The following is a 13,510-nucleotide window of genomic DNA, read 5'->3' on the forward strand; positions in this document are numbered from 1 at the left end:
GGACTGCCTTTACATTAAATGCTCTAATAACCCAAATTTGAAAAAAAAAAAAAAAACTAATTGTGAAGGCCTACAATTAAAAGTTGTCCATTTCATGACCGTATCGATGTTTAATCAAGAAGTAAGTATAAATAACCACCTAATCGATACTTTATTAATGCCTCAGGCAAAATTGAATAAAATTAAAACTTACAGGACATGTTTCGACCACTTAGTGGTTTTATTCAATTTTGCCTGAGGCATTAATAAAGTATCGATTAGGTGGTTATTTATACTTACTTCTTGAAGGCCTACAATATCGAAAGCTCATAAAACTGATCAACAATTACATTGCCCATTGTTATGGTGTGATTTGTCTCTTCTGCTGCAACTCATCTCCAATAGATGCATCCTGACTAAAACAGCATGCCTGAATATGGGCAGAAATTAGCTGCGGAGTTACAAAATTTTGCACCTGCTATGTGATTGTCCCGCCAACGATGGGTACTAAAGCTAGTATATAACGTTGTTCAGCTGCCATTTCCTGCCAGAGAGATCCCAGATCAATACCCTCTGCCGCTGCTGTGGCAGAGAACACAAAACCCTTGCACATGTTCTGGGTGCCTGTAAGTTCAGACATGGTGGCAGAAGATATGAGGATAAAAGGCTTCCTGGTTTATGAAGAGAAGCATGGATTGGCCACTGTCGGAAGTAATAGACACATTGACATGATTGCTTTCAAACTATCGTGCAAGAGCGGAGTGATCATGGATCCTACTGTTCTATTTGAGTCACACAGTGGTCACACTGGGGAAGTAGACACTGCCGTTTATGATCCAACCATTAAATATTATAATATTATATATTATATATTATAAGTATGGTCTTATGATTAGTGTGCGGGAGCAGTGCCAGGATGAGCCAAGGTTTGGACAAGGAACTGCTAAATTCAGTTCATCTCACTTCCTTAAGAGGATCTATTTTTATTCTGAGGAACCATCTTTATAGTCTGTAACAATTATGGTTAATATTACGAATGTCATTTTTAAAAATAAATAATTGATTATATACTATACTTTGTCTATGGCAGGCCTCAAATGAAGAAAGTTTAAATAAAATAAATTAAAACAGCACAACAAAACATTGACTGCATATAACAGCAAAATTTGCAATTATAACCCAAGAAACAGAAATTAATATCATATGAGTTCCCACAGCACTAAAAAGGGTTTGCTGCTCTACAATCAGTATATCAAGAGTCTGAAGCGTAAAAAATGTTCAAACAATATTAAAACGTAACAGCACGTACATGCAAAGTGGTTTGCTGCTGGAGTTGCCTGTGGCAAGGAAGCATGCTGAAGCTTGTCCGTGAAGGTCACAGTCTTGCACATGTATCCTTTTCAGTTATTCGCTTGATCTTGCAGTGTAAGATTCTTAAAATTCATTCTCTTTCAGTGATACACTTCATTGGGCTGTGTAAGATTTTTACAAGTGTCTCAAAATTCAGAATGTGTGTGAATTATCAGTTAATTAGCATGGCAAATAATCAAATGAATCTATTGCAATGCCAACTGAGAGATTCACACTTGAACAAAGAAGTTTTATACACGACACATACAGTATAACCCCAATTTTACGTGACCTCGATTTAACGTAAACCCGCACTTAAGGGAAGAAATTTCAAGGACCGAAAATTACGCCATAAGAACAATGCAATTTTATATTCAATTTAATGTAATTAACATTATGGCAAAACCTGCATTTAGCATTAGGAAATTTTAAAATTCGCAAGTATTTATTTCCATTCGTTATGGTTATGGGACATTAAGACTGTATGGAAGAGACGGCATTAGATTGCTAAGGGTTTCAAGGCATAAGAGGAATTTAGAGCACGGACATGTAGTGCTAAAGAGAAATGTCAAACTCTGATACACATCCAACCACGGCTGCTGCAGTACAAAGAAGTAATGACAATATATTATGCCCTTGGAAAATTCCTATATTAATGTGTGCAATATCCTTCAGTTACAATAAGAACCCTTTCACTGATTCATCCATTGCTATGGGCAAATTTGGGCCATGTTAGTTTCTCCGTTATCAATATTCATACTCTCAACCCCAGTGTTTACATAACGTGATCGATCATCTTCCGTATCGATTCCTCGCTACAGCACAAGCGAGCTTGAACTTAGCTGACCGCAGTGAACACTAACGATAACACAATGTTCACACACTCGCGATGCTTTGCTTACATGAACGCAGTACGCGGCTGAGCTCTGTTCGAGTGTACATCTGTAGCAGCATTAGAGTATAGCAGCAGTTTACGTAAGTTGACATCAGATCGTCTATTGTGTATCGCGTGGATTATCCATGTCAGTTTGCTCTAGTTCATTGTTTTAGTGAAGTTGACTATGGTAGCAAAAAGAAAAACTCTATGTGTTGCAGATAAAGTGGACTTGATTCGGGAAGTGGAGAGAAACGCAAATGTGCCCATTAGTTGACAGCTCTGTTATGGATGGACTAAACCAATTGGAAATGGACATTGTGAATGTAAAATCCAACAGTGCTAAAAAGCAGACTACCATCTTTGATTATTTAAAAAAAATGTGGTTCTGACAGTTGTGTAAATATGTACTGTGTACAGGCAAAGTAGCTCAATATATTGTTGTCATGTAAATATGTGTTATCATTTTATAGTGTGCTGGGAATCTACGATCTTTGACTATTGTATTAGTGTTACAGAAATAGTTGTAATTACAGTATAGTGTGTAGGGTGGGTATGTCCTTGTTTTATTGTTGTCATTGTGTAAAATAATAATGAGTGATGATGCAATTTGTCAATACAGACAAAGGTTTGTGGAAAAAGTTTGTTTTCTACTGAAACCTTGATTTAAGGTTAACCCCCATTTAAGGTTAAAAAATTACGGTCCCTAGAAAAACGCTAAATAGGGGTTCTACTGTATGTAAAACCTGACTCATGTAGAGAGGTGTGTAGACAATTTCAGGTAAAATTACCTGGTGTTACAATTCCATGTGGAGAAACTGTTAGACTTATTGTTAATAAACTGAGAACAACGGGATCACTAATCACTAAAATTCCTCACAAAAACAAAGAAATCTGATGGAAAAAAAATTGATGAAACCGGTGCATCATTTTCAAGCTCTCCAAATAAATTGTATTTGTGCAGAAAGTTGGTGTTTCAAAAGCCTCGGGCCATATGGCCACCAAACTTCATAAACCGAAATCTTATAGAATGACTGTTGTGCATGAATTACAGCCCCATGACGTCCGACTCATAGGCTGAATGGTCAGCGTACTGGCCTTCGGTTCAGAGGGTCCCGGCTTCGATTCCCAGCTGGGTTAGGGATTTTAACCTTCATTGGTTAATTCCAGTGGCCCTAGGACTGGGTGTTTATGCTGTCCCCAACATCCCTGCAACTCACACACCGCACATAACACTATCCTCCACCACAATAACATGCAGTTACCTACACATGGCAGATGCCGCCCACCCTCATCGGAGGGTCTGCCTTACAAGGTCTGCACTCAGCTAGAAATAGCCACACGAAATTATTATAGACCCGTGATGATGAAAAACATGTTAATTTCTGTAACTGAGTTTTACAGAACATTGTTGATGGCATTGTTGGTCCATATTTGATAACTTTTTCTGATGAGGCATGGTTTCAGGTGACATAGCTTCACAGAATAATAGGTATTGGAGGAGAGAAAATCCCTAGTTAATTCATGAAGTTCCATTACATGACAACAAAGTAAGTGTACAGTATGCTGTAACTGCAAGGCAAATATCTCACATTTTCTTTAATGACACAGTAAATAGTCACAGATACTATACGGACATACTCATACTGTTTTTTTAAATGTTATCATATGATGAAAGAAACAAAGGGTTTTGTTCTTCCCAACATTTTTCCCGCAATACTGCAGGGTCCACTACTTTGCATGCTATTCTCCTTTTTTTCAAAGAGTAATGTAATTGGCTTTACGTCCCACTAACTACTCTTTTACAGTTTTCAGTGAAGCTGAGGTGCCAGAATTTAGTCCAGCAGGAATTCTTTTACATGTCAGTAAATCTACTAACACAAGGCTGATGTACTTGAGCACCTTCAAATACCACGGGGCTGAGCCAGAATCGACCTGCCAAGTTGGGGTCAGAAGTCCAGCGCCTCAACTGTCTGAGCCAATTAACCTAGCTTTTTTGATAACACGTTGATGACCGGCCCCAGAGATCTCCGTAGTACTGCGGCCAGCGGTAGTTGACCGGCCCCAGGGATCTCTGTTTTTACACACAGGCATCGTTTGTAGCTTGTTGTGCTATCTGTTGGCTATAATTTTAACTACTTTCAATCATGTCAAGGAGTAGAGGAATCGTAGACTTTAGTGTCGATGTAATTATTTTATTTAATTGTACGGTCTTTGTAGCCATGAAAACTTTGTGTGTATATATATATATATATATATATAAGGGTGTTCTTACGCGCGCGAAGAATCATTGTACAAAATGGCGCACCCAAGGCAACGTGCCCTATGTGACGACAAAGTATTTCAATATTTATATTCAGATTCATTGTCTGATGTGCCCTATGGGTGATAAGCTCTGATTATTCTCATAGTTTCTTAGCTGATGATAGGTGACAGCCGACAATAGGTGCCGGGCTAGGAGAATTCTCGCTTTTATGCACCTTGTATTTCCTTGATTATTGATGAAATTTTGGGCGAGATTAGGAGTTCCAAATAGTGTAGCCATGGAATGTGAATTATCGCTGCACCTTTCTTTCCTTAAACCTTCATGTACTTAATAAAATAATGTTGGATATGTAAAGCTATTGTCTGGAGATCTGGTGCGGATGTCAACATGGTGCGGCGTATTCAGTTGCCGACGCCTACCGTTAATTGTGTTTAATTATGTTCACACCGGTTATAAGAAGTAGCGAGTGACAGTGAGTTAGATATTTCTAATGATTAATAGCTAACACTGAACGGAGAGGAACTGTAAAGAGAAATCCTTATATACTTGAATACAATAAGTACACGAAAGGCACAAACAGGGCATTCCTATTATACAGTGTTTAGAAAGACTATTAAATGGAGCCACAAAGAGTATCATTTTGAAAGTTATCACACCGTACAGACTACTAAGCAATGTAGTGAGTACATGATCGAAGTTTGAGGTAGGTATCTTGAATAATATTCGAGTTACATTAGTTTGAATGCAGCAGTGTAATTTCCTTTTGGAGGCTTGAACTATCCTGTCTACATGGGGTAGCAGCCCCCGTTTGGGGCCCGTCGTCAATGTGTTAAGAAGGACTCAGCTAAATGCAACTTTAAAGTTTTTCAGTCTGTCGAACACACAAGTTCAATATAAATATTACACTATAACATACTATTAAACAAGGAATAAAAACACACACTATTAATTTAGGCAAGGGGCTGTACCTTGAGGTACACCATTAAGTGCCCAGTCTTCACACATCTTCATACTCTCCTTAGACTCATAGGGCCCAACCAGCAGGCAGTTTTCTCGCTCCTGACGCAGGTAGAAAGAACCGTCTAAATGGCGCAGTACCGGCAGTTCCTTCTTCATGTCGTTGACAGCTGGTATTGGTGCTGTCACCAGATACTGGTGTTCTATTGGAACGAGGGGCAGGTCCAAACCAGCAAGTTGGCCAACTTCACGAGCCCAGAAACCTGACAAAGAGAACAAGATACTGCACTATCAATACACATCACTGTATAGCAAGTGTTTGAGAGGTTTCATCTCATCTGAAAGAATGATCGTTCATATTTCCACAGTAACATAAACAATACAGTACTAGTAATACAACTTCAAGAATGATTGTTAGGAATTCATTTTCAAACTGAATCGATGAGTTTGAAAACCAGTCATTTTCACTCCTTATGAAATTTAATTTCTTTTAATTCTCAACTCTACTAATGTACCCACACTGTTTAGGCTGAAAACAAGTCAGCTCTTCCTAACAGGTATAGAAAATATTGAGCAGTAAAATCTCTTTTTTAAAACATGTTATATCCAGGAGATGATCTGTTCTCTTACTAAACTGGGAAATATTCAAAATATTCACATGGAACAACAAGAAATGAGAAACTGCAATTTCAGGTATTAAATTATAGCAGTTTTAGTTACAAAAGCTTGACACTTAAGTGGAAATATCTCATTTCACATGCATATTAATATTTGTTTTGTATAAGAAAAATTTCCTAAATGTAACTTCACTACCAATAAATGGAGCATATTCTGGAAAAGTTGACATGACTGAAAGAAAATTGCGGACATCAAGTAAGTTCTACAATATATTTCAAATGAATTTTTGCCTTTCTATGAAAAAAAATTTGTAAGTGACCAACCACAGGCTCTCATGCGCCATAAGGGGATTTCTGAATCTAGAGGCTTGATGACAGTGTGTGACCTCTGGAGAGGCCTGGTGCATGTCTTTCAAGTCGGGGTCCTACCTAGGATGATTTCCAATGCTTAAGACAAAACACACTCCCAGCCCCCTAGCCATCGGAATTAACCAATTAAGGTTAAAATCCCTGACCCTGTTGGAAGTCGAACCTGGGACCACCTGGACAGCATGCTAAACATTTAGCCATAGAGCTGGACAATCTAAAGACTTAATTTAGTACCACAGACTGTAACCATGCTCTAAGAGGATTTCTGAATCTATAGACTTTATTTGTGTTGATACTATTTCATTAACATTTTAGGAGCATATTGACATTGTCTATAGAGTACTGTACTGATTTATAATATGCCTATATATTATTCTACAGCTGATTACTAATTTAAAGATTAATAATTGTGTTTTTTAATCTGAGGTGTATATAATAAAATAAAACATAAAATACATTTCAAGGTTTTGTTTGAAAACAAGTCATCTCCAAATTCTACTTTTTACAACTAAAACAATAAGTATTGTTACACCATTATGGAGATGGGAGCTTGATTAACCAGGCATTTTCTAATGAAAAATAAATTAAAAGCCCTGTATGTTAAATAAGTATTGAAAAATTTAGTTTTTCATCTCTCCTGTACAATTAGATTCAATGGAGACGACTTCTTTTCAAACTCATCTATTCAATTAGTTCTCAAAATGCCACACTGCAGTAGCCTGATTTAACATGGTTGATGGAAGACATACTTCACCCCCACATTACAGATTATCTGCGGTATATCAGAAGGTGACCTGCGCAGTGACTAATGACTGGGTGGTGTTTGTACACATCAATCATTCCACCTTCTGTAGGCATAACAGTTGACTCATAGTAAAAAGAATCTGTAAGTGTAGTTTGTCAGGTTAATGCACAGTGTTTCTTTCCTCCACATTGTTTTATACTCGCAAACAGTAGAATATGATTTGATTCGCTCAGCTTCTTTATACACTAAATAACTATGCTCAGGAATGCAGTTCTGCATCCCCTAAGGCTAACATCCTAATCAAACTATGGTTTCCTTGAGACCATGAATTTGAACTGATAACAGAAATGTTGAGCTACAGCATCAATCTTAAACAAAAGATATGGAGTGCAGTTGAATGAAGTCAGATGATGCAGAAAATACTAGATTACAAAATGATGTCTTAAAGGAAAATGGAATGGCGTATGGCTTTTAGTGTCGGAAGTGTCCAAGGACATGTTTAGTTTGCCAGGTGCAGGTCTTTTGATTTGACACCTGTAGGTGACCTGCACGTCATGATGAGGATGAAATGATGATGAAGATGACAAATACACCTAACCCCCATACCAGAAAAATTAACTGATGATGATTAAAATTCCCGACCCTGCCAGGAATCGAATCCGGGACCCCTGTGAGCAAAGACCAACATGCCAATAATTTAGCCATGGAGGTGGACATCTTAAAGGAAGTAGATGAATATTGTTACTTGGGTAGTTGAATAACTAACAATGGTGGAAGTAAGGAGGGGATAAGATGCAAACTAGCACAAGCAAGGAAGGCCTTTCTTAAGAAAAGAAATTTGCTCACTTTGAACATTGATATAGGATTTAGAAAAATGTTTTGGAAGACTTTCGTCTGAAGCGTGGCATTGTATGGAAGTGAAACACGGATGATAAATAGCTCAGAAAGAAGGAGAATAGAAGTTCTAGAAATGTGGTGTTACAGAAGAATACTGAAGGTGAGATGGGTAGATTGAATAACAAATGAAGAAATACTGAACTGAATTAGTGAAAGGAGAACAATTTGGCAAAATTTGACCAGAAGAAGCAGGATGATAGGACACATCGTAAGACACCCAGGACTTGTTCAGTTGGCTGTTGAGGGAAATGTAGGTGGTAAGACAGCAGGGGTAGACCAAGATATGAATATGACAAACAGATTAGAGTAGATGTAGGATGTAGTAGTTACGTAGAAATGAAAAGTTTAGTACAGGATAGGGTGACATGGGAGGCTGCATCAAACAAGTCTATGGACCAATGACCCAAACACCAAAGTGGTAGTTTGTGGTGGTGTTAAATTTTTCAAGAAATACCTTTGTAGATATATATTTTGTAACCCATAGCGCTACAGACCCTGATGGGCCTTGGCCTACCAAGCAACTACTGTTCAGCCCCAAGGCCTGCAGATTATAAGGTGACACATGGTCAGTACAATGAATCCATTCAGTTGTTATTCTTGGTTTTCTACAATGAGGCTGCTATCTCATGTAAGATAGTTCCTCAACTGTTCTTGCGTAGGTTTGGACTTCGAACCAGTCCTCACATCCAGGAAAAATTCCCTGACTGGGAAAAGAATTGAAGCAGGGGCCTCCAGAGAAGAGATAGGTTTGCTACACCATGACTGAAGGGCAAGCAACTTAAAATATAGTTAACCTTGGAACCGTACACCAGGGAACTGAGTGCCCCAGGGAATTTTTAATTTGCAGTAATTTGGTTGTTTGCAACGCCTATAATGAGTGATGACTGCTTGTATATAAAAATATATGTTTGGGACATACAATTCTCCGGTGTATGGTTAATGAAACATGATTTCTTTGTAGCCAGTTTGGTTTTTCATCCTTTTTTAACCTTTGTACTTTGTTTTAAGTTTGTTTAAAATTGATTGCTTTGAAAGCGGTGCACAGATTTTATCACAATCATATAGGTCTAAGCTTGATATCCTTGATGATTTCGTCGATGCTCTAGATGACAGAAATAAACATTGTTAAAGAAGATGATGTGACAGAATATATATTTTCCTTTCATTCGTCAGATTAATCTATTTTCATATTGGCAAAAGAATTAATGAGATCCTGAGTATAACAAAGACTGGAAATCCCATGAACATGCAGAGGAATCCACCTTTCTATTACGTAAATAATGGTAGTTACAATACCCAGCCAGCCAACACTAATCAGTCCCAGGTCTGGAATGTGTAATAAATGTCCAAAGAGTCTAAAATTTTTATTATTTGCAGTGAACAAAAGATATTTGTATGCAAAAACCATATGCTGGATTTGTGTCCAAATTTTGCAAAGTAAACATTATTTCATTACCAGCAATTAGTGTTCTTTTAGTTTGCAAATTAAAAATAAATCGTAAGCTGAGTGTGTAAATTGTGCGTTTCTTTTGTGGGTTACCCAGTGCCTCTGTGTACAGTTAGTGTCCTTGAAATATAGCTGTACAATTCAAGGGTTAATAAGTACTCCACTGCATAGCTTTCGAAATAATGCATGAAGAGTTGATCATATTTTGAAAGTGGTATAGATGGTAATTCAAAACTGTATTGTTCAGATGTTTAGGAATATAACTTAATTCATATGAAATTTTGTTTCAAACTGATGCAGCCATGCATAAGCTCGTAGGCATGGACAGACATTATCGAGGTTAAAAGATGATCTCCAAAAAGTTTCTTTTTTCTTTTGCAGACTGAAAGAAATGGGTGGGGGAGGAATTGTTGGAGAAAGAGGTAACAGAGTACAACTAGCGTGGCCATCTATGTGAAACACTGTCAACTGTAGATAACAACACTGTAAGTAATTAAGCAGATACCTGCAGCATTAATGACTTGCTTGGCCTGTACAGTGTGGCCATCAGCAACTTCCACTTTCCAGCCTCCACCTGACAGCTGCTGGAGTCCAGTCACCGGTGCACTCTGATAAATCTGAGCACCATATCGTCTAGCTCCTATAGCCAGAGCTTGGGTCAGGGAGTAGGGGTCGATATGACCATCATATGGGTTGTAGAGACCACCCAGAATCTGGAACATATCACAAGCCATGACAAATGATTTAAATCTAGATAACCTTAGATGTTAGGCTCCTTTAAACAACAAGCATCATCATCATCATCATCAAATCTAGGGGCCAGCACTCAAACCTAGGAGTAAGGTAATTTTTCTAGTACTTGCATCATTTATGTACTGGCATCTTGCCTTTTGAAAAATAAAACATGGTAGTAATAGCAATAGGTATCATGATTTTATAGTTTTATACCTTACCACAAATTACCACAAAATGTAATGACATCAGGACACTGGACTAAACAAATTTATGAATACAATTTATGTATACAAATTTATGAAACTAGCCAATCGTTGCATTTTGATACTGTTCTAATAAACTTGTAAATTGTAAAATGTAAATAGCAAAGTGGATATTGTCACAAACAACACTAAATCTTACAATTCCTTTCTAAGTATTAGTCTGTCATGTTAAAGGATTAATAACTTAAAATTCAAAAATTATCTAACTATCTTAAATGATATAATACAAGAAACAATCCATACTTTACAAGACAATCTTATTTTGCCTTTTGTATCCATGCACATGCCTCCTAGGAGCTTCGTATGCTGTCAACGTACGGAAATAAATTCCGCAATAATACGTTCTATTTTACTTTAAAAAACAGCTCTGTTGAAATAATCAATTTAATAGCAAACAAGATTCTGTTTTGGTACCAGCAGTAAAGGAGCATCGCAGTATATTATTAGTGTAATTTACATAAGAAGAATACTTGAGTACTTCTCTGTCGGTAAGACTTTCTTTACGAGAGGTTTTCTCAAAACCCAAACGTTCATATATGACATTAATTTTTCTTCAATTGCTTATATAAAGTGGCCTTGATTATTAATTAAAATGGTAATAACATTAATATCAAAGCAGAAATTGCCCAGAGTGTCAAGAAGTTGTGTATTATTACATGCGCTTTGCAATCTTTCAGCGACACCAAACTGGGAATTAAACATAAAAGGGGGAAATTATTCTCAGCTCAAAAAATAAGTTGCCAAAGAAATAATTTTAGGTGCCATAGCGATCTGGCACCCAGTATTTGTCGTGTCCTGGCATATCCTTATCGTATCTAATGTAATTTAAGCAATATACAGAAAGATAAGAAGATGAGAGAGAATGCATACCGTAATATGATAAACACTATGATAGGTGAGTGTGGGAAGAGAAAACAACAGAAAGGGGAAACTAGGATATATATGAAAACACAAAAGGAGAAGGACAATCTCCACATCTTCATACACCGCTGTCTTCAAATGGGCAGGCTCACTTGTCATTAATCCCATTACTTCTACGTTAGAGGTTCTCAAACTATTATGGGATTGTACCCCTCACTCATGGCTAAAAGTTTACTGTACCCCCATGTAAAAATTCCTAAATGATAGGTTTAAAAAATATGAGTTCCTGGCTAATTATTGAGGCATTTATATTTGATTATAAACCATTCTTTTAAATACACATTGTGAATAATATGGGATTGTGAAATTAAATACATTTTTATTACACATGACAAGAAATTTAAGAGTTTATGCCTGTATCAAGCATAATACTATAATAATAAAAGAACACAGGATACCCTGTTTGTATGAAAGTTTCACAAAATGCTAGATTTTAGCCTCAATATCAAATAAATAAGGATGAAAAACTGTTGATCACAATTCTGGAATTCAGACATTGCAAATCATCAAAATTTCAATGTGATGGGTATGCCTGCATGGCGAACACAGTTTTCTGATGTGTCATAGTCCAGATGAAACTTTCAAGCAAAGCATGGCTACATATATACATATTTAACTTACTTTTTATCTGTTTCCATACTTCAATATTTCTTAATTTTTACCCTGAAGGCTGCTCGCGTACCCTCCTAAAGTCTCAGGCATACTCCTAGGGGTTCGCATGCAACAGTTTGAGAACCACTGCTCTATATCCATTACTTCTCACTCCTGGTCAAGCCCTCCCGATGAAGATGTGAAGCCAAAACCAGTTCATGTGTTGTGTAGAAGGGCTGATATTGTTGCAGTTACTCCCTCCAACCAGGTAGGTGGGTAGGGCTAATAATCCACTTGTGTAAGATTTCTTATTTGGAGGTACAAACAAAGAAAGGATCAAACAAACAGCTAAACATGGTGGTGGTGGTGGTGGTGGTGGTGGTGGTGGTGGTGGTGATTGTTTGAAGAGGAAATTCAACTAGGCAACCATCCTCTATATAACACTAATCAGAGAGAAAAATGGAAGGGATCCGACACTTCGAAAAATGAAGGTATTGACCAAAGAAAGACAAGGACCACAAAAGGTATGAAAATGAAAGACCCCCTATGCCTTGAGAACCTAATACCGTCAGGGTCAGAAAATAAGAAGACTTGACCAAGGGAAGTCAGATAGAATAGATGAAAGTGAGGAGCCTGGCACAAGTAAGTGGAAGCAATGCCAGGACTCAGCTGAGGACCCCATGGTCCCAATCCACGCTCCCAAGTTAAGAGACCCTGCAGCCTCTTTTAAGTTGCCTCTTACGATAGGCAGGGGATACTGAGGGTGTTATTCTGCTGCCCCCACCCACAGGGGGAGACAGCTGAAGGACTCCAATGTCTAATGGGATAAGGAATTTGTCAGGCTAAGTGGCTCAGATGGTTAAGGCACTGGCCTTCTGACCCCAACTTGGCAGGATCCTAGCTCAGTTCGATGGTATTTGAAGGTGATCAATTACGTCAGCCTTGTGTCGGTAGACTTTCTGGCACGTAAAATAACTCCTTTGGGACAAAATTCTGGCACCTCAGTGTCTCTGAAAAACTGTCAAAATAGTAGTTAGTGGAACGTATACAAACAATAACACTACTATATAAGGAGTTTTGAGTAAGAACACAGAGAACTTAACATTCTGTACAATTACATGAGTCAATTTTTTAGTAGTGGCAACTATTTATTTTCTAGATATTTAGCATACATTCAAGGTTGCAGGTTTCACAGGCCTTCGATGTAGCCACTGGCTTTGCATACAGTGTGTTCCCAGGGATGCAGAAGCCTTCAGATAACATCGGCATTACCTAATTTCTGGATGGTGTGAAGAGAGCAATCGATTGCCTGCAGAATGTCTTCAGCTGTATGGAAGTGAATTCCACACAGTGGCTCCTTCATCTTAGGGATTAGGTCGAAGTCACAAGGACACTTTAAGCATAACCCACCCAACATTCTGCATGATAATGCAAGGTTGTACGCAGCAGGAGTGGTGTCTTATTTGTTCAATTGTTGGTACTGGCTGTACACTCCCTTT

The 13,510-nt window shown here is 37.8% G+C and overlaps 1 protein-coding gene across 1 annotated transcript in view; it reads right to left on the minus strand.

Moving 5' to 3' along the window:
* Positions 1 to 13,510, minus strand: part of LOC136877239 (dimethylglycine dehydrogenase, mitochondrial) — a 95,383-nt gene that overhangs the window by 58,963 nt on the left and 22,910 nt on the right. The window contains exons 6-7 of the mRNA XM_067151099.2: positions 10,007 to 10,214; positions 5,438 to 5,689 (exon numbers count right to left, since the gene is read on the minus strand). Coding sequence (XP_067007200.2) covers positions 5,438 to 5,689; positions 10,007 to 10,214 — 460 coding nt within the window. The remainder of the gene's footprint in view (positions 1 to 5,437; positions 5,690 to 10,006; positions 10,215 to 13,510) is intronic.

Source organism: Anabrus simplex, chromosome 7 (genome assembly GCF_040414725.1).
Source record: "Anabrus simplex isolate iqAnaSimp1 chromosome 7, ASM4041472v1, whole genome shotgun sequence".
Taxonomy (NCBI): Eukaryota; Metazoa; Arthropoda; class Insecta; order Orthoptera; family Tettigoniidae; genus Anabrus; species Anabrus simplex.